This window comes from Peromyscus californicus, unplaced genomic scaffold, assembly GCF_007827085.1.
Source record: "Peromyscus californicus insignis strain IS unplaced genomic scaffold, ASM782708v3 Scaffold_5__1_contigs__length_169319896, whole genome shotgun sequence".
Lineage (NCBI taxonomy): Eukaryota > Metazoa > Chordata > Mammalia > Rodentia > Cricetidae > Peromyscus > Peromyscus californicus.
Window position 1 is genome coordinate 139,700,117 of NW_026294573.1, and position 20,287 is coordinate 139,720,403.

The following is a 20,287-nucleotide window of genomic DNA, read 5'->3' on the forward strand; positions in this document are numbered from 1 at the left end:
CTAGCTTATATCGCTTTTCTCAATTTTAAGAGATAAAATACTCATTGATCCTGTGGTCATTCCTTTTGTTTTATTTAAAGTGAAACTTAACAATATTTATCTTTGAAAAAGATTTAAAATACCAAAAAAAAAAAAAAAATGCCAGGCGGTGGTGACACACGCCTTTAATCCCAGCACTCAGGAGGCAGAAGCAGGCGGATCTCTGTGAGTTCGAGGCCAGCCTGGGCTACCAAGTGAGTTCTAGGAAAAGGAGCAAAGCTACACAGAAAAACCCTGTCTAAAAAAAAAAAATCTTTTTGTTGGGCTTTAAATGGGCAAAGTTCGGGCTGGAGAGATGGCTCAGGGGTTAAGAGTGCTGACTCTTCTTCCAGAGGACCCAAGTTCAATTCCCAGCACCCACATGGCAGCTCACACCTGTCTGTAACTCCAGTTTCAGGGGACCTCGACACCCGTGGCAAAAACACAAATGCACATAAAAATAAAATAAAACACATTTAAATAAATAAATAAATAAATGGGCAAAGTTCTTACATTGTGGCTCAAATACTGTGAAGAGGCAGAGATCAATAAACACACACACAGAAACAGATGTTTGGAAATTGTTTCAGAGTGTGTCCTTCCCCTTCTGTGTTCTCCCCTGCTTCTATGACTTGGATGTGTGGTGAAGTCATTTCAGTTTCTATTAAGATTTCTGAATGTCTTTTCAAGGACATACACAGTTCATACATTCAAAAGTTCTAACGAATTTATTTTTGTTAACTAACTACTTAGCTAGAAAAGCAATCACCTCTAACCCTGGCTGGGTTCTAATTGGGAAGAAAGTTTACCTCCTTGCATTTGGAGTGTGGGCCAGGGAGCAACCCAAGGAGGCTCAACACTTGCCTAGCCTATGTGAGAGGCTGGGATCAGTTCTTGGTACCACCAAGAGCTATGCTACAGGCCCCAGCCTCAGCAAAGCATCCTGCAACACTGTATGGCCCCTGGGAAAAGGCAACTGAAGACTTCTGTGAGGACCTCAGCTTCTGACTGCAGGTGTGTTCTTGTGAGGTCCCGAAAAGCAAACCTCACACAGAGTAAGAGCATGTGAGAGAAGAGAAACAGGAAAGATCCCAGCCATAGCCATAAAAACTCAATTTGTGTTGTTTCTCAAGACAGGGTTTCTCTTGTCCTGGAACCTGCTCCGTAGACCAGAGTGCCTCAAACTCACAGAAATCCATGCCTGCCTCTGCCTCCCCAATGCTGGAATTAAAGGTGTGTGCTACCACGCCCAGCAAAACTCAATTCTTTTTTTTTTTTTTTTAACAGGGTTTCTATGTGTAGTTTTGGTACCTGTCCTGGATCTCGCTCTGCAGACCAGGCTGGCCTCGAACTCACAGAGATCCTCCTGGCTCTGCCGCCCGAGTGCTGGGATTGAAGGCGTGCGCCACCACCGCCCGGCTTATTATTTATTTTTATTTTATGTGTATAAGTGTTTTGCCTCTGTGTGTGTGTGTGTGTGTGTGTGTGTGTGTGTGTGTGTATGAATGCATGCATGTATGTGCACTTGGTGTGCCTGGAGCCAAAGGAAGCCAGAAGGAGATGGATTCCCTGAAACTGGAGTTACCAATGGGTTGCAAGCCCATGTGGATGCTAGAAACCAAACCCAGGCTCTCTCCAGAGCACACAATTCTCTTACCCACCAAGCAATCTTCAGCCCCAAATCCTTAAGTATGAATAAAATTAGTCAAGTATGTTTGTTAAATCCAAACACTATGACATTCTACATAGAGGACTTGAGCATCTGTAGATGTTGGTACCTGCTGAGTTCCAGAACCATACCCCCATTGGTACCAGGGGACAACTGTAATTAAGAGAATGGACAGCCCTGCAGTGGTGGTGCACACCTTTAATCCCAGCACTCGGGAGGCAGAGCCAGGAGGATCTCTGTGAGTTCCAGGCCAGCCTGGTCTATAGAGCAAGATCCAAGACAGGCACCAAAGCTACACAGGGAAACCCTGTCTCAAAAAAAAAAAAAACCAAAAAAAAAAAAATATGACAGAATGGACAAAGATGTCACAGAAGTCTAGAGCTGGAGCTCCTAATGACTGTGAACCATCAACATGGGTGCTGGGAACCAAACCAGGTCCTTTCAAGAGCAGCAAGTGCTCTTTAAAACTTTATTGATGAACAATTTCCCCAACCCCAATAGCCCCAATTTGTAAACAGAACACTTCCTCGATGTTCTGTTGTAGATAGTAGTATACTAAATATTAGCTTTTTCTTTACTATTTCTTATTTCCCCTTATGTTTAAACTAACAGTAAGAGACACTTTCATGTTTTCACAAAAATTTTATAGCTCATGGACCAATCATAATTTCCCCCAAATCATTTTGATGTTCTAAATTTACATGGTCATTTTCTTTAGTTTAATGGGTTAATAATGTAACTGTAAGGTATACAACTTCCAAATACTGGGAGAACAAATAATTGAAAGGCTGCATAAACATATTTAATGATTTTCCAGCTATAACACCAAAAGCAGAGGAAACAAGAACAAAAATAGACATATAGGACCACATTAAAGTTCAATTTCAGGGAAATGACAATCAACAGAGTCCCTTCATACACAAAAACTAAGTCAATAACCTAGGCCTGGAGTTACTGATTTATAGTCTATAATCTATAATCCCCAGTACTCCAAAGGCTGAGGCAGAAAGAGCAATAGTAGTTCAAGGCCAGCCTTGGCCATCTAGCAAGTTGAGACCAGTTTGGGCTACACAAGACACTGGCTCATTAAACAGAAACAAACAAGGGAAAACAAAACAAATGAACAGAAAACGAAATGAAAGAACCTGCAGTGGGAGAAAATATTTGCAATGATATAGCTGGTAGGAGTTAATATACACAAAGAACTCATAATTAAGTAGCAAAACTCAGAACATTACAACCACCACCACCAAAAATTGAGCCTGGGGCTGGGAAGATTGCTCAGTGGTTAAAAGCACTGTCTGTGAAAGCCTGAGGACCTGAGTTTAATACCCAAAACCTACATAAAAAGCCACACACCATGGAACACATCTGTAATCCTAGTACTCCTATGGTGAGGTGAGAAATGAAGAGAGAACTGCTTGGAAGCTCCAAGTCACCTAGCCTGGAGTATGCAGCACAGCCCCAGAAACAAGAGACCCCAACTCACCCAAGGAGAAGGTGAGGACTCCTGAAACTTGCCCTCTGACCCCTGCATGTACAGTGCATATAACACACTTTTTTTTTTAAATGGGCAAAAGCTGAGTGTGGTGTCCCATAGCTGCAACTTCACCATTCAGGAGGCAGAGGCAGAATCACAAGAGTGAGGACAGCCCACAAGATGGAACCCATGCTTGGCGCCAGCTTTGAGCCAAGAACCTATTGCTAGACAGGTCATAGGCCCTAGGGGAGAATTGGCTACTATTTTTCTGCTAGATGGGCACAGTATTAAACTACTCCTAATGACTTGTCATTACATTCATACATCAATGCATTTCTCAGTTCTCACCTGAGAAGCTATTTGTAAAAAATAGGTAATTAACAGAGACCTATGACTGTCCAAGGTACAGAGACCAAGAGACTGAAATGTTCAGCCCTAAAAGGAACATATATACCACACACACCCCTTAAGGCTCATAGATCATTGAGAAAGTGGGGGCTGAAGGAGTAGAAGAGCTGGATCCAGAGAAGGAGGATAACTACAAGGAAACAGTGTCTTCTGGACACAGCAGGGCAGCTGCATGTATGAACTCACAGCAGTTGCAAAAGCATGCACAAGACCTGTACAAGTCCAAGCCAGAGTAAATCCCATCATGGAGACTGGAGCTGGGCACAAAATCCCACTTCCAGCCATGGGTATTGACAAATGATGGCTGCTGGGAGAGGGAGAGACATTTTCTGTAAGAGTGCAGACCCTCGTGAGTTCACCCCACACTCCAATGGAAGAGCACACATGCAAGAATATTTGGGCAGCACAATTTGGTCTTGACAGGTTTAAATTAAAAAGGACATAAAGTTGGATGGGTGGGGAAGGGATAGTGGATCTGGGAAGAATTTTGGGAGAGAGGTGACACCAAAACACATTGTACAAAACTCTCTAAGGAAAAACAAGTGAAGTTAGTTTAGCTAACAGCTAATCTAGGCAAACATGTACTATAGTAAGGCCCCATCACAAACAAATCAAAAAGAATGGAAGTAGGGTATGTAAAAAAATAATCTGAACAGACCTTTCTCCAAAGAAGACAGATTAGACAACAAAGATGTGAAAAAATACCTAACTTCACTAATTACCAAAGGAATACAAATTAAATCATAGTAGGAGGTATAACCTGACATTCATTGGAATGCCAGGTCTAAAAACCAACAGCTGGGTGGTGGTGGTGGTGGTGGTGGTAGTGGTGGTGGTGGTAGTGGTGGTGGTGGTGGTGGTGCACACCTTTAATCCCAGCACTCAGGAGGCAGATCTCTGAGTTCAAGGTCAGCCTGGTCTACAGTTTGAGTTCTAGGATAGACAGCCAGGGCTACACAGAGAAACCCTGTCTTGAAAAACCAAAAAACAAACAAAAATAACAAGTATTGGCGAGGATACAGAGAAGTTGGAATCCCTTGTGAGAATGTAAAATGGTACAATAGCTATGGAAAACAGCATTGGATTTCTAAAAAAAATAGAAACATCATACTTTCTAGCAATCTCATTTCTCATTGGACATACACCTTGAAGAATGGAAAGCTGTATCTCAACGATGTGTTTGTACATGCATGCTCACTGCAGCATCAATCGACAAGAGGTGGGTACAACCAAAATCAATCAGACAAATGGACTATTGTGCATACATATAATGTAGTTTTCCAGTCAGGTATGATAGTACAAGCTTGTAATTCTAGAATTCCTGAGGCTGAGGCAGGAGGATTGCCATGAGTTTGAGGCCAGGCAGGATTAAACAGTAAAACTCTCCCTTAAACACTGAAAAGAAAAATTCCTGCCATGTGACATGCCATTGATGGATCTCGATGCCATTACACTAAATGAACAGGATTGTATGATTCTGATTATATGAGGTATCTTAAAATAGTCAAACTCACAGAAATAGGAAATGAAATGGTAGATGCCAGGTGCTAGGGGCTAGGAAGAGGATTAGTGTTTAAAGGCTCAGAATTTTAGTTTTAAAAAGGGAAAAGTTCTGGTGATGTTACAGTATTAATTACTACTGAACTTTTAAAAATCATTTCTCTATAATTTTATTCTTGAGATAGTCATACAAATATACAATGAAATATAATCAGATGCAATCTCCATTTTCCAACTCCCTCATTTCTCCCCCCAACTTCATCTCTGTTTTCTGTTTTTGATAAACCCACTAAGCATGGGTACGGGGCCATTCATTAAAACAAGGGAAACCTTCCAGAGGAACTCTCAAGTAAGAGTGATTCTCCTTACCTCAGTAGCTACCAACTGCCACTATCTCCTCAGTTCAGGATGGGGCCTGGATAGTACCTCCCCTTTCTATGCCCCAACGGCTTCTCTCTTACTGGCCAAAGGAATAGCCCAGTGGTTGGGAGGACTTGTTTCTTTCAAAGGACTGGGGTTCAATTGCCAACACTTTCCTAGAAACTTACAACTATCTCTAACTGTAATTCAAGGGATTCACCAACACTCTCTTCTGGCCTCTGAGCACCAGGCACACATGTGGTGCACTGACATACATTCAGGAAAAACTCTCCTAACCATCAAATTATCTTTTAGCATGCATATATGTATGTACATATGCTAAAATATTACAACTGGAATTGGATTTGAAATATTCTGAGGGGAGTGAGCAGTCATACATGAAATACAAGCAACACCATTGGCAATCCTTAAAGCTAAGCTCTAACAGCTCACTATACCGCTGTGTATGTTTGAAGCTTTCAGTTATGAGTGTTTTTAAAAATCAAGATAATGAAATTGAAAAATAAATCAACAGAAATGCTAAGCAAGACAGTTAAGAAAACTTCTCTGAATGTAAAATCAAAAGAACTAAAAGGACACACAGAAGCAGGCCCTCTAGAAGGCCACATAGCTAACAGGAGTCCCAGAAGAGAGATGTGGCAGATAGATGGCAGAACTCCAAGACAGACCTTCTGTACATCAGAATGCCTTTGCACTCTCATGATGGTGGGAACATAAATGCAGTCATTTAAAGGCAACATTTTGGTTATTTTACTGAAAATGAAAATTCCCACAATCTATGACTGAAAATTTCTCTTAAAAATCCCAGAAAAACGTTCATACGTGAGCATTTAGTATATGCTTGTTTTAAATGGCTATTCAAACTTTTTTTGCATTTACTTATTTGTGTGTAGGTCAGAGAGTAACCTGTGGGAGTTCTTTTCTTCCTGAAGATCCTGGGATTGAACTCAGGCTGTCAGGACTGGCAACTAGTTGGCTTTACCCACTGAGCTACCTTGCCAGTCCTATAAGAAATTCTATCAGTTGAGTGCACACATCCACAGTGCATTCAAAATTCAGAAATTTGACTTCTAGTAATACTTTCTTACACACCCAAGTGAGAAGACACTATTACAAACATTTAATTGAAATTTTGCTTTTAATAGCAAATTCCTTGAAAATATCTAAAAGACTTAAGAGGAAATGAGGCTAAATAAAGGCATTTATGCAACCTAATTATTTATAGGAAAGAATGAGGCACATGTATATCTACATGTGCAGAGAAATAAGCTGCAGATATGCAACCAACAGATCACAAACAATATGGAATATTCAGCTAGAGGAAAAAATTAAGAAATCTTTGAATTTGTGGTAATATAAATGGAGGACAAAATATTAAATAAACAAGGCACAGAAAAATACTGCATGTTCTCTCATGTATGGAAGCTAGAAAGAGTTAATTTGTGTAAGTAGAAACAATAGGTCACCAGAGGCTAAGAAGGGAAAAAATGGAAAAATATTGGATAAGCCGTCCAAAATAGTGACACTGGAGTAAGTTAAAGCCTTTAACAGCACACTAGGGTGACTTTCAGAATAACTTTTATTTTACAAAGTATCAGTGATTCAAAGATTCACGGCATAAAGAAATGGTGCCTCTAAGTACATGCAATTTCAAACTACCCTGATTTCATTGTACATGCTTTCTACTCGTATGGAATCACACTGTTTATGTACAATATTTAAATAAAGTCTAAAGCCTAGCACATAAGAGGCCTTGAGTTTTGATTCCCAAAATGAGAATCTCTATAGTGATGAAAAAAATTACATAATTTACAATTTTAGTAACACAATTGGGGGGGGGTGTGTTTGTTAATGAAAAATAGTAACTACAAAATGTGAAGTGTGCCGGGCGGTGGTGGCACACGCCTTTAATCCCAGCACTCGGGAGGCAGAGCCAGGCGGATCTCTGAGTTCGAGGCCAGCCTGGTCTCCAAAAGAGTTCCAGGAAAGGCGCAAAGCTACACAGAGAAACCTTGTCTTGAAAAACCAAAAAAAAAAAAAAAAAAAAAAAAAAGTGAAGTGAAAATAACTTTTTTGTAAAACAAAATGAACAGGAATTTGTTTGATATGCTCCAAAAGTAAAATATGCTATTCCTAGGATGAAAATAAAGGTCCATTTTACTTAATTTCAAAAGATAAAACTTCACTTGTGCCATGTTCTCCAGTTAGACCTGCCCCACCTTTTCCCGAGGATGATCCAGTTAGAAACCTCGTAACTGGGGTCTGAAATATAGTTCTCAAAGAATCCTTTCAAGTAACAAAAAAACACTGGCTGCCTTGTTCTCTGGAAATCCATGCCCATAGCAAAGTGTCTCAGACAGAATTTAAGTACCCATATAAGCATTTGAAGCAGATACTGTCACAAAAGAATTTAGTTTTAAGGCAATCTTGTAACTTGATCCAGCCTTCCAATCTAAGAAATCTAAATTTGGAATTTGACTCTGCAGCCAAACTTTCTACTCAACATCCTCTTGCCTATTTTACATCCACAAACCATCCACATTAAGGCCCCAGGGATGTCAGGTGCAGAAATCTGATACTACCATGAAGTGGCTTCAAATCCCTTGGAAATTGCTAGGACACATTTCTAAAAGGCAGTGTTCTGAATCAGGGAAAGTAAATTCTACCTTTAACTCATTCATACAAGATTCACATAACCATGATTCATGGCTATTAACTAGTTAGCCTGTTAGCCTTCCTTCTTAGATTCTCAAGGCTCTAAAAGTGGTTTTTTATCTTAGGAAGTATTTTGAATATTTGGAAGAATTAAATTTAAAACTTCCCAAATTTTGTTTTTGGACTGGGTCTTACTATGCAGCCCTGGCTGGCTGAAACTTAGTGTAGACTAGATTGGCTTCACTTTTAGAGACCCACCTGCTTCTGCTGGGATTAAATGCTTGCACTGCCACACCCAGCTTGTGCATTTAGTTTTTAAAGCATTACTTTTTTTTTTTTTTTTTTTTTTTGGTTTTTTCAAGACAGGGTTTCTCTGTGTAGCTTTGCGCCTTTCCTGGAACTCACTTGGTAGCCCAGGCTGGCCTCGAACTCACAGAGATCCGCCTGGCTCTGCCTCCCGAGTGCTAGGATTAAAGGCGTGCGCCACCACCGCCCGGCTAAAGCATTACTTTTGATACATGCTCTGTACATACTAAATGAAACAAGCCCAGCTTCAAAAAAAAAAAAAAAAACCACCACAAACATACAGTGGCACACATCTTTAATCCCAGCACTCAGGAGGCAGAGCCAGGTGGATCACTTTTGAGTGGGAGGCCAGCCTGGTCTACAGAGCAAGATCCAGGACAGGCACCAAAACTACAGAGAAACTGTCTAAAAAAAAAAAGCAACCAAACCTACCACCAAACAAGTCCAACCTCAACACTAGTCAAGTGGTGGAACACTGGTAACAGTTCAATACTCAAAACCAGCTTCTGGATCTCTCTAGTCCTTACATAGCATGCTAACTTCCCCATCTTATTAAGACCTGCTGTGAACTCTATCTAGGTTAATACAGTGAGTTCTAGGATGCTTTTTCAGTTGATCACATGACCAAGGGATTCAAGTTTTACATGGGATTAGGTGGTTCAGTAGGTCAAAAAATGGTATATGCAGGCTTGAGTTCAGGTCACAAAAACCAAAAGTTGCGGCTAGAGTGAGCCTTTGAGTGCTCCAAGTACTTTGACAGACTCTGCCACCCTGTCTTTCACAAAGTAACTGGAAAAGGTCTAATTTCACTAAATGTGAAATTAGTACACATAGTCTTTGGACATCTTTACATTAGTAACTTTCTACAAGACTCAAAGTAAGCTAGGCTTAGTGCCTAAGCATGGCCTGGGATGTAGACCCCATTTCAAATAACCCAGTCTAGCCAAGTATGGAAGCAAAGGCAGCCAGATGTATTTCTGTGAGTTGAGGCCAGCCTGGTCTACATTGAGACCCTGTCCCAAACAAAAAACCCCAGACTTAAGGGTCAAGTAATCAATCTCTCTGTATCAACAACCTAATTTAACCTTTAAACTGGTTTAGTGCTCTAGAACCTAACTTCTTTTTTACTTGGCCAATTTCTCAGCAGACCTCTAAGCAGTTTACAGCTGAATTGCTTGCTCAGCAGTTAAACACTTGTTCTCTTGCTGAGGACTCAGGTTCAGTTCCCAGCACTTACATGGTGGCTCAAAATCGTCTATCTACAGCCCCAGGTAATCTGACACCCTTTTCTAATCTCTGCTGGCATCAGGCACCCCTGCACACATATGAAACACTCAAAACATCAATAAAATTTTTTAAAAACCTGTTTTCTGAATAAAGCCCAACAAAATTTAACCAGTGATCACGTCAATTTATTTAGTTGACTTAGGCATCCGCAATAGTGACTTCAACCTCCACTCCTGGCTCAATACTGATGGAAGTAATCTGTTTAACAATCTCGGAAGGACTGTGTAAGTCAATGAGTCGCTTGTGGATTCTCATTTGGAAACGATCCCACGTCTTGGAACCTTCACCACAAGGTGTTTTTCTTGTAGTGATTCTCAGTGTCTGCAATAAAACAAAACAAACTGTAGTGTACTTCTAAACCATTTTCCCCCATACACTAACAGAATTCAGATAGCAACAACTTTCACAAGACAGCAGCACCCTTGGAGTTTGATTTACTAAGGCCTCATATCCAATCACCACCATCAGGTATTTGGCACCTAGTACATGCTAAATTGTACTAATTTCCGTTTAAGAATTCCTTTGGCAACCAAACCCCGAAACACCAACACCCCCTGTTTTATACCACTAGAAGACTCTGTCATGTACCTTGGTAGGCATGCGCACCGGTCCTTTCACCTTCAGGTTCTTTTCCTTTGCGCCTCTGATCAAGTCGGCACACACTGCAGATGAACAGACACTGTCTTTCAGTTAATTCAAAATGACTGACGCCGCCGTAAGGACGTTGGCCTATCGGCTCAGAATAGCGTATAAGAAACATCACTGCAATTCAAGACAGTAGGGGTCTCCTCACCGCCGACCGCCCCCCAGCCAAGGTGCAAAGGGCACCACGGGGTCGCCCGGAGCCGCCGTACTGACCCTTCTCCAGCGACTTCACGTTGCGGCTGGTGAGCGTGATTCGAATTCGGTGAATCGCCACCTCGGGCTCCACGGGCGTCTTTCCGGTATCTTTAAAAGCCTGTCATCAGGCAAACAAACAGCGGAGCGTAAGCCGCGGCCCACGCACGACACAAACGCCACCGGGACCCTCCCGGGCCGCGGCCGGAGCCCTCTCCAGGGTCCGCGCTCGCGGCGCCCGGGACCGCGAGCCCCGCAGCCGCCCCAGGCCGCGCTCGCGGCGCCGACCCCCGCTCACCATGGCCGCGGCGCAGCTTCCTGACCGACTTGTTCCTCAGCAGGAGCGAACAGCGGTGAGTCAGGACGGGAGCAGGCCTGACGGAGCTCCGCGGCACGCAGCACCACGCCTCAGAAAGGAGCGCGCCGCGGCCGGCTCGCGCTTATATAGCACGCTCGCATCCGGGTCCCTCGCGCCCCGGAACAGGAACCTCCGCACCCGCCAAGAGGCGGCGGCGGGAGGCCGGGCTGCAGGGCCTCCGAGTTGGCGGGAAAAGTGAGGGCGCGCGCGCGCGCCCCCCGCCGGCTGGGCGGAGCCACTGTCCTAACCCGGTGGATTCGGGAGGCTGGAGCCCGGGAAACCCGCGTCCCCCGCTCTGTGCTGAGCCCTCTGCAAAGCGCCGGCCGAAATACGCTTCCCATGCACACCCAGGTCAACGTGCTTTTGTCTCACAAGTGAGCGACTTTTCTGGGTTTAACTGGCACAGGCCTTGGGGAAGAGCGACCCCGACAAGCCAGGTGTTTGAATTTATTTACTTGGTGCTGGAAATAGAAACCAGGGATCAGCAGGAAAAAGCACTCAAACCACGAGCCTGACACTCCGAGTTCGATCCTGTGTGTCCTCGGTGGAAGGAGAGACGGGATTCCGGAAAGTTGTCATCTGACTTCCAATCGAGATCTGTAGCACCTACCCCACGCCCACCCCCCATTAATAACTAAAATTACATTTTAAAAGTTTTTCGGAGCTGGAATACCCTTTTGTGATATTTGCGCTTTGGGCTTCCCAGAACAGTGGAAATGTCTGTATCTGCCGGGAAAGACACGAGTTTAGCGTCAGTTAAGAGAAGGCGAACTCCAGTCCCAGGGCTCTGTCGGGTCACAGGGCATTGTACCTGCAGCTAGGCCTGGGACCCGTGTGCCCAGTTTTAACACATTCTCTCCTCTATGCTGCGATGAAGCGATGTGTACTGGCTAAGACCTCCGAGGACTCCTTAGAACAACAGAGCATCTGTTCATAATAAAAATCCGTGTCCAAATACAGCGGAAGGAAAGCCAAGCGAGGTCAAACGCCCTGAGAAGCAGCGGAGGGTGCAGGTTCGTCTCCCCCTCCAACCTCCCCTCCCGCCAAGGATAAGGGCGTGGTCAAACAATGTAATCAAGGAGGTGGATTTAGGATGAGACGGGAGAAAATAACATTAATTTGCAGGTGAAAGTTATTTGCTCAGACCTGCAGACTTGTGAGGAACTGAGAACTGATCCCCTCCAACCTTTTAAAGACATTCTCTTCTGACCTTTGGGAGAGAACTATACTTGCATTGGCTATATCAGCATTGGCTCATTTGCTTGGTGATAATTCAAAACTGGCCTTCTGACTTACAATGCACATGTTGTTTTGCTATCATTGAACAATTAAGGAAAGTGTTAAAATTAGATTTTTCAAGTTCAATTACTTTTAAATAGAATCCATTGACTGCAAATACTCTACTAGTAAATTTCACAGCAGAAAAAAAACCTGCAATCTGTATTCTTTTTTTTTTTTCTTGCTTATTTGCTTTGCTTTTTTGAGACAGGGTCGTACTAAGTAGTCTTGTCTGGCTTGGAATTTACAGAGATCTACTTGACTCTGCTTCCGGAGTACTGGGATTAAAGGTATTGGCCACCACCCCAGCTAAAACCTGCATTCTTATTTTAATAGCTGTGACCTCAATGAAACTTTAAATCTGTTTGATGTATTTATAGGGTTATCCACAACAAATAGACAAATGCATAATAGCCTAGCTTCCTGAGATGTGATCTGTATTATATCAAGAGTAGTTGTGTCTTCAGAGGCCTGTACAGCAGTCCTCCAAGGTTGTCCAGAAACTCAACAGAGTGCTTAAGAAGTACAATTATAAACCTTTTAGTAGCCCTCGCTGGTTTCAAACTTAAAATCCTCCTACCCAGTGCTACAGGGTAACAGGAGTGTGCCACCACTCCCAGCTAGAATTATTTTCAAAAACAAAGCGTAGACTTCCCTGACACCATAAACACTTGAGAAAATGGTGACATGTTAACTTATTGAACAATAAGAAAAGGAGTTTTTAGATGGTGTCAGTGGCGTTGGTCTGTAATCCCAGTGTTGAGGAGCCATAGGCAGGAGGATCTCAAGTTCAAGACCAGCCTGGACTACAGAGTAAGAACCCATCTCAAAAATCCAAGGGCTAGCTGTGCGGTGGTGGTACACACCTTTAATCCCAGCATTTGAGAGGTAGAGGCAGGCAGATCTCCGAGAGTTCGAGGTCAACCTGGTCTACAAAGAGGATGCCAAGACTGTTACACAGAGAAACACTGTCTTAAAAAAAAAAAAGCACTAAAAAAGGAGGAGGAATAATAATAATTAATAAGGAGAAGACAAGGAACAACAAAAAAAGAAACAGGGGCTGGGGATGTGGCTCCGCAGTTAAGAGCACTTGCTGCTCTTCAGAGGACTCAAGTTTGGAAGGCTCTTAATTGCCTGTAACTCCAGCTCCACGGGATCCATTGCCCTCTTTTGGCCTCTGGATACCCGCACACAAGTGACATACACTAACAGACACATGTCCATAAATAAAAATAAATATGTTTAAAGTCAGTATCTCAAAGAGATACCTTCTCATATCCATTGCAGTATTATTTACAATAATTAAGGTATGGAAACAATCTAAGTATCAACAGGCAAGTGAATAAAGAAAAGGATGTGCATACACAATAGAATATCGCCTGCCCTGAAAAAAAGGAAATCATGATGTATATCAGTGAGCCTGTTGGCATTGTGTTAAGTGGAGTCAGGAAGACAAATAGTGTGTGCCCTCAATGATATGTGGCAACCAAACAGTCTAACTCATAAAGGCTAAGAGAGAAAACGTGTTGCCAGGGACAGGGTGGGATGGCGAAGTTCGGAGAGATGGTCAGTAAAAACTATTGTTGAACATTTTTTTGATTTTCATTTCAAACTTCTTGCTGTGTTTTTCTCTTCAAAATTAGTGATTATAGTGCCACCCAAATTTCCACACAAAAGGTAATTTTCTACGTTAGTGTGTAAGGTAGCCATTGAATGAAAAGTATGAATCAAGGGGGCTGGAGAGATGGCTCAGAGGTTAAGAGCACTGACTGCTCTTCCAGAGGTCCTGAGTTCAATTCCCAGCAACCACATGGTGGCTCACAACCATCTGTAATGACATCTGGTGCCCTCTTCTGGCCTGCAGTCATACATGCTGTATACATAATAAATAAATAAAATTAAAAAAAAAAAAAAGTATGAATCAAAAATAAGTAAAATGTGCCGAGCGGTGGTGGTGCACACCTTTAATCCCAGCACTCGGGAGGCAGAAGCAGGCGGATCTTTGTGAGTTCGAGGCCAGCCTGGTCTACAGAGCGAGATCCAGGAAAGGCGCAAAGCTACACAGAGAAACCCTGTCTCGAAAAAATCCAAAAAAAAAAAAAGTAAAATGCTAAATGGAAACACATATTTTCATCATTCCAAGATAAGCAATTTATACCTTTAGGTATGTATATACCTTTTTTAAAATATGGCTTATATCCTATGTACAATATGATTCAAAGAACATTATGATAGGTATATTTCTGTTTCATTCCCTTTTATTAAAATAATTGTTATAATAATTATTAAAGTGTATGGTGTGTGTGTGTGTGTGTAGGTGTGTGTGTGTGTGTGTGTATAGGGGTGTGTGTGTGTGTGTAGGTGTGTGTGTGTGTGTAGGGGTGTGTGTGTAGGGGTGTGTGTGTGTGTGTGTAGGGGTGTGTGTGTGTGTGTGTGTAGGGGTGTGTGTGTGTGTAGGGGTGTGTGTGTGTGTAGGGGTGTGTGTGTGTGTGTGTAGGGGTGTGTGTGTGTGTGTGTAGGGGTGTGTGTGTGTGTAGGGGTGTGTGTGTGTGTGTGTGTAGGGGTGTGTGTGTGTGTAGGTGTGTGTGTGTGTGTAGGTGTGTGTGTGTGTAGGGGTGTGTGTGTGTAGGGGTGTGTGTGTAGGTGTGTGTGTGTGTAGGTGTGTGTGTGTGTAGGGGTGTGTGTGTGTAGGTGTGTGTGTGTAGGTGTGTGTGTGTGTGTAGGGGTGTGTGTGTGTGTAGGTGTGTGTGTGTGTGTGTAGGTGTGTGTGTGTGTGTAGGGGTGTGTGTGTGTGTAGGGGTGTGTGTGTGTGTAGGGGTGTGTGTGTGTGTGTGTGTGTAGGGGTGTGTGTGTGTGTGTGTGTGTGTAGGGGTGTGTGTGTGTGTGTGTGTGTGTGTAGGGGTGTGTGTGTGTGTGTGTAGGGGTGTGTGTGTGTGTAGGGGTGTGTGTGTGTGTGTGTGTGTAGGGGTGTGTGTGTGTGTGTGTAGGGGTGTGTGTGTGTGTGTGTAGGGGTGTGTGTGTGTGTGTGTGTGTGTGTGTGTGTGTAGGGGTGTGTGTGTGTGTGTGTGTAGGGGTGTGTGTGTGTGTGTGTAGGGGTGTGTGTGTGTGTGTGTGTGTGTAGGGGTGTGTGTGTGTGTGTGTAGGGGTGTGTGTGTGTGTGTGTAGGGGTGTGTGTGTGTGTAGGGGTGTGTGTGTGTGTGTAGGGGTGTGTGTGTGTAGGGGTGTGTGTGTGTGTGTGTAGGTGTGTGTGTGTGTGTGTGTGTAGGGGTGTGTGTGTGTGTGTGTGTGTGTGTGTGTAAGGGTGTGTGTGTGTGTGTAGGGGTGTGTGTGTGTGTGTGTGTGTGTGTAGGCCAGAGAACAATTGGTTCTCTTCATTCCACCTTTACTTTTGGTTGCGAGCCCATCCTTTAATGGCTGAGCCATTTCTCTGACCCTCATTCCACCTTTATTATTTAGTTCCAGGGCTTGAACTTGGGTCATCAGGCTTGCAGTGTCCCACAGCAAGCACTTTCCTTGCTGAGCCATCTTTGCTGGATCCTTTTCATCTCCTCTAATGACAACTGTGACAGAAGTCTCTAGAGAAACTGTCGGTTTTGAAGTCTGATTTACTGGCCCTGACCTCACCATGGAGTTAGTCAGTGGAGAAGTGCAAGGTTGTAGAGGGGAGTCACCTGTACCTGGGGCTCATTTTAGGCTATTTGTTGACAATCTGCATCTCTTCTAGCAGTTTTGTGACTATTAGTTAAAACTTTCGGAATGTATTATTTACCTGACTACTGACTTCTACTACCTCTCCACCTACAAGTTAGAAGGTAGCATCAGAAACCTCCACAACAGGCTTCTCCCTGTACTGCTTCTGCTGTAGTTGGCCACTTAATGTTCCCATCGATGTGCCTGGTCAATCCATCGATTTAGGGCTTTTTTCTTTTGTTCTGTGAGTCTAAAACTTCCTGTAGTCTCTCTGAAGTGGGACCTGAATTCTGTGTTCCTGTGCTATGATCACTGATGTCTGGCTTGGGAGAAGTGCTCTCTCATTCCCTTGGGAGCAAGAGCTGTGTTTTGCATGAATACTACATATCATGAATTGTGTGGAGGATTCTTTCATAGTTTTTAGACATGGGTTTGTTCCCCCCCTTTTTTCTGATAAACAATCCCAGCAGGTGTATGACTGTCTATTAGGCCTCTTAATGTCAGTAGTTATATGTGAGACTGGGTTGGGAGCTGTCTGTGTATTGCATTTAGTCCTATCTTTGCCCTTTACCTCCCTCTCCCTTACCAACAATAATCCGTTCCCTCCAACTGTAACATCAACACACACAGATCCAGATACTGCCCAGTGTTTTCTCTAGGGCATAGTCAGGACCCTTCCTCACCACTGGGAGCACTGTTACAGATAAGTCATTATCTCATCCTTAACACTTTAGGTCAATTTTTCATTATTTGAGAAAGTTACACCTAAATATATACTTCCTTCAACAGTAAGAATTTCAGGTGTGGACAAGCTGAATTAAATATCCATTTCATTTTAACTTATAAAATAGTCTTGAGACAATTAGAAAATGTTTTCAATAGCTCTCCTTAGCCTTTTTAAACAGTTTTTTTTTTCCCCTTTGAAAAAGCTTATGAAGACTTGCACACTGTATTCTCGTGGGTCTGTGAACTGCCACCTACTGGCCTTTTGCCGCAATGACAGTATCATTCCTACCTCTATAATGAAATTTGTGGCCATTGAAAATGACTTAATTCATGGAACACGTGTGTATATTTGTGAATAAAATAATGAAGCTAAATGATCAAATTAGTATTGGAGAGACTGTGTAAATGATATCTTCTTTGTGAAATTTTGGGTTTAAATATACACTTTATTTTTAAACTTTGTCAGTCTGAAATTTAAAGGTCAAACCTAGGAAGAGTTTAAAACCTCTGTGACTGCCCAGGTTGTATTGGTCAGGGAGCTGACCAGAGAGACAATTCCTCATGGGTACCTAAGACTGCAGGTGGGGATGCAAAATGGTACTCAGCAGGCCCCAGCAGCATCCCTCTTCAAAGTACTCTGTGTTGACGTCCATTCATTTGATCTGTATGTCAATAATAGGGGATGCTCTACTTCGGAAGAAGCTAAAGTCAGATGAGCGTCTCAGGGCCAGGAGAAGTCAGTGTAGGTGAGTGCTCAGTGTCATCAGCAGTAGCAGCAGGTCTGAGATATAAAGCCCTACTGTTTCAATCACAGGAGCTGAAGGGCTTCCTGTAGTTCCCTTGGAAAGGTCACAGACCTACCTGGGGATGGGAACTGAGGCCTGATGGATGATTTTTCAGACTCTTCCCACCCCATTAATGCTGAACAATAGTCACCAGGCACTGTACCAACTCCACTCCCTCAGCTGTTCCTGTAACTGGACCTGCTTGCTACAACGGTCACCACCATCTCCAAAGGATTCAACATGCTGGCTGTTTCATATGCAAACATAAAAGTTTTTTCTTTTTTTTTTTTTTTTTTTGACAGGAAAAACCTAACTCAAGAAGTCAATGTCAAGCGACAAAGGAGGCTGGGAAAGTGATTACCTGGCCATTTTAATTGCATCACCAAGAGAATAGCAAATGTCTAACCAGAAGACAAGTGGGGAAAAAAAGAAAAGAAAAAAGGAAGCAAGAAGGACCAGCCATGTAGCATGTAGTTGTCATCCAGAGAAATTTTCTCCACCCAAAGACACATTTCTGTGGAAGAGGAAAACTTGCTGTGGTAGAGAGAGATGCTCAGTGAAGCCTTATGCGATGAGGGTGGGCAGTGGAAGGAGATGGAGTCCAAGAAAAGGCAGGAACTGGGCAATGTTGTACCTTGTAAAGTAACTGGGGCTTTATTTTAAGCACAGTGGGAAGCTGCTTGTATTCATTTCTTGGGGGCAACTGTTAAAACATATCACAAACTTGGTTGGCTGAAACAAAGCAAGCCCCACCCTCCATGGTTCTAGAAGCCAGACATACCAAATCATGGTGTTGGCAGGATAGGATCCTTCTGAAGAAGGATCTGTTCCATACCTTACCCAGCCTCTGCTGACTGCCAGCCCTCTCTCCCCTGGTCCAATGGACTCACCACTCTGTTCTCTGCTTCATCTCCACATCCCTTGAGTTGCACATCAAATCTCCCCCTCGGTTGTAAGGATAGCAGCCACTGGTTTTCAGACCTACCTTAAATCTAGAAGAATCTTCCTCCTTAGGTCCTCAACTTAGTTACATCTTCAAAGACATCAGTCCAATTAGTCACAGGTCCTGGTGTCAAGGCTTGCACATACCATTTTAGAGACACTGTGAAGGATCTTTTTATTCATGGGGGTGGAAGAGGTGGGAAGATATGATATATGATTTGAAGAGATGGATCTAGGAAGGGGACAGTGACAAGCAGTTAGAGGCTAGTAGAGGATTAAGACAAGGTGTGAGCTTTGTGAAGTACAGAGAAGTAGCCTTGGAGAGAAAGCCCAGGGATTCCTGGAAGCACAGTTTGGAAGGAGGCTCCGTGACTTCCTGGCTGGTTGCACGGTGAAGGAAAGGAGAGCATCAGGAGTGAGCCTGGCAGTTTACTGAGAGACACAGACAGAGAAGGATCCATTATAGGTGGAACCCAAGCTTCTGTGGTAAACATGTTTTGTCTGAGGAATTCTGTCAAAGCTGTGTGCACTGTGGCTCCTGGGGCCACAGCAAAGGGAGAGAGAGGGCAGCGACGCTACCACTGCCGCATTTGTCACAGATTAGTTTGCTTTGCTTTTCATTTTTAAAATACCCCCTTTATTTTAAAATTTTGTATAGGCTTTATTATTAAAAAAAAAATTTACAAAAAAAACCTAAAAACGTCACACAGCAAAATTGACCAGACCCAAAGTCTATACAACTTAATGAACTTCTACACAGTTAGAATAGGCATTTGAATGAAGAAGTGGAGCTTCACATTAAATTCTACACTTTCAGTATCACATATTTTATGTGCTTATCACCACCCAAACCAGAAAATAGATGTCAGAGTTAGAACTAGAAAAAACAATTAGCTTTATATCCTCTTCTTGTAGCTCATGTTTATTACCTACGTTCAGTCCTTGCTTATATTTAGCCCTTTTGTCTTCTTGGTGTTATACTGTACCCACATGTACATTTATTTACATAAATACATATATTATTGGCTAGATTCCTCATTGAGAGAGGCCATGTGTTTTTTAGAAGAAAATGCAGGGGATACCCTGCAAGATATTGAGGTCAGCAAGAACTTTTAAAGTAAACAGCACAGGAGTCACCCCCAAATATCAGCAGATAGGACTACATGACAATAAAAATGTTCTGTTCAGCAAAGGAAACAATCAGCAGAGTTAACACACAGCCCTCAGAATTAGGGGAAGTCTTTACAGCCACACTGAAGAACCCCAAGGTTAACAGAGAACAGACAAGGACTTAAGGAAGTTAAATGTCATGGAAATAAAAGTGCCAATCAACAAATGGGCAAATGAGCTGGATACACAGTTAAAAAAATGAAAGGGGGAGAGAGAGAGAGAGAGAGAGAGAGAGAGAGAGAGTGAGAGAATAAGAGAGGGGACCAATAATTACTCCAAAAAATGTTCAATATCCCTAGACATCGAGGAAATGCAAATTAAAGCTACCTCACCCCAGTCAGAATTGCTATCCTCAAGAAACCTAACAGGAAATGCTGGAGAGGACGTGGCTAGATAAGAACTGCTGTTCACTGTTGGTGAGGGGTGCAAATTAATAGTCATTGTGAAACTCAGCTTGGAGATTTCTCAAAAAAATTAAAAATAGAATTACCACATGACCCCCTATTTCAGTCCTAGGCACATAAGCTAGATATACCAAACTACAGAGATATTTTCATTCCAAGTTTATTGCTGTTTTATTCACTATAGCAAAGAATTGGATCAATTCTGTTAATCAATAGATGAATGGATAATGAATTATTGTGGTGGTTTGAATGAACATGGCCCTCACAGGCTCATAGGAAGTGGCACTATTAGGAGGTGTGGCCTTGTTGGAGGAAGTGTATCACTGTGGGGGTGGGCTTTGAGGTTTTCAATGCCCAAACCAGGCCCAGTGTTGCTCTCTCTCTTTCTGCTGC

General features: G+C 43.0%; 1 protein-coding gene and 1 non-coding gene across 2 annotated transcripts; both read right to left on the reverse strand.

Annotated features, from left to right (window-relative positions):
• Positions 1–7,017: 7,017 nt before the first annotated feature.
• Rps20 (ribosomal protein S20) lies at positions 7,018–10,971 on the reverse strand. Its single transcript, XM_052716950.1, has 4 exons — positions 10,840–10,971; positions 10,563–10,662; positions 10,293–10,366; positions 7,018–10,025 (listed from the first exon to the last, which is right to left on the reverse strand). The coding sequence occupies exons 1-4, from the start codon at positions 10,840–10,842 to the stop codon at positions 9,843–9,845; spliced, it is 360 nt and encodes a 119-aa protein (XP_052572910.1). The 5' UTR covers positions 10,843–10,971; the 3' UTR covers positions 7,018–9,842.
• Positions 10,435–10,502, reverse strand: LOC128098103 (small nucleolar RNA U54). Its single transcript, XR_008214129.1, has one exon. It is a non-coding gene; the product is annotated as a small nucleolar RNA U54 (small nucleolar RNA).
• Positions 10,972–20,287: the final 9,316 nt, after the last annotated feature.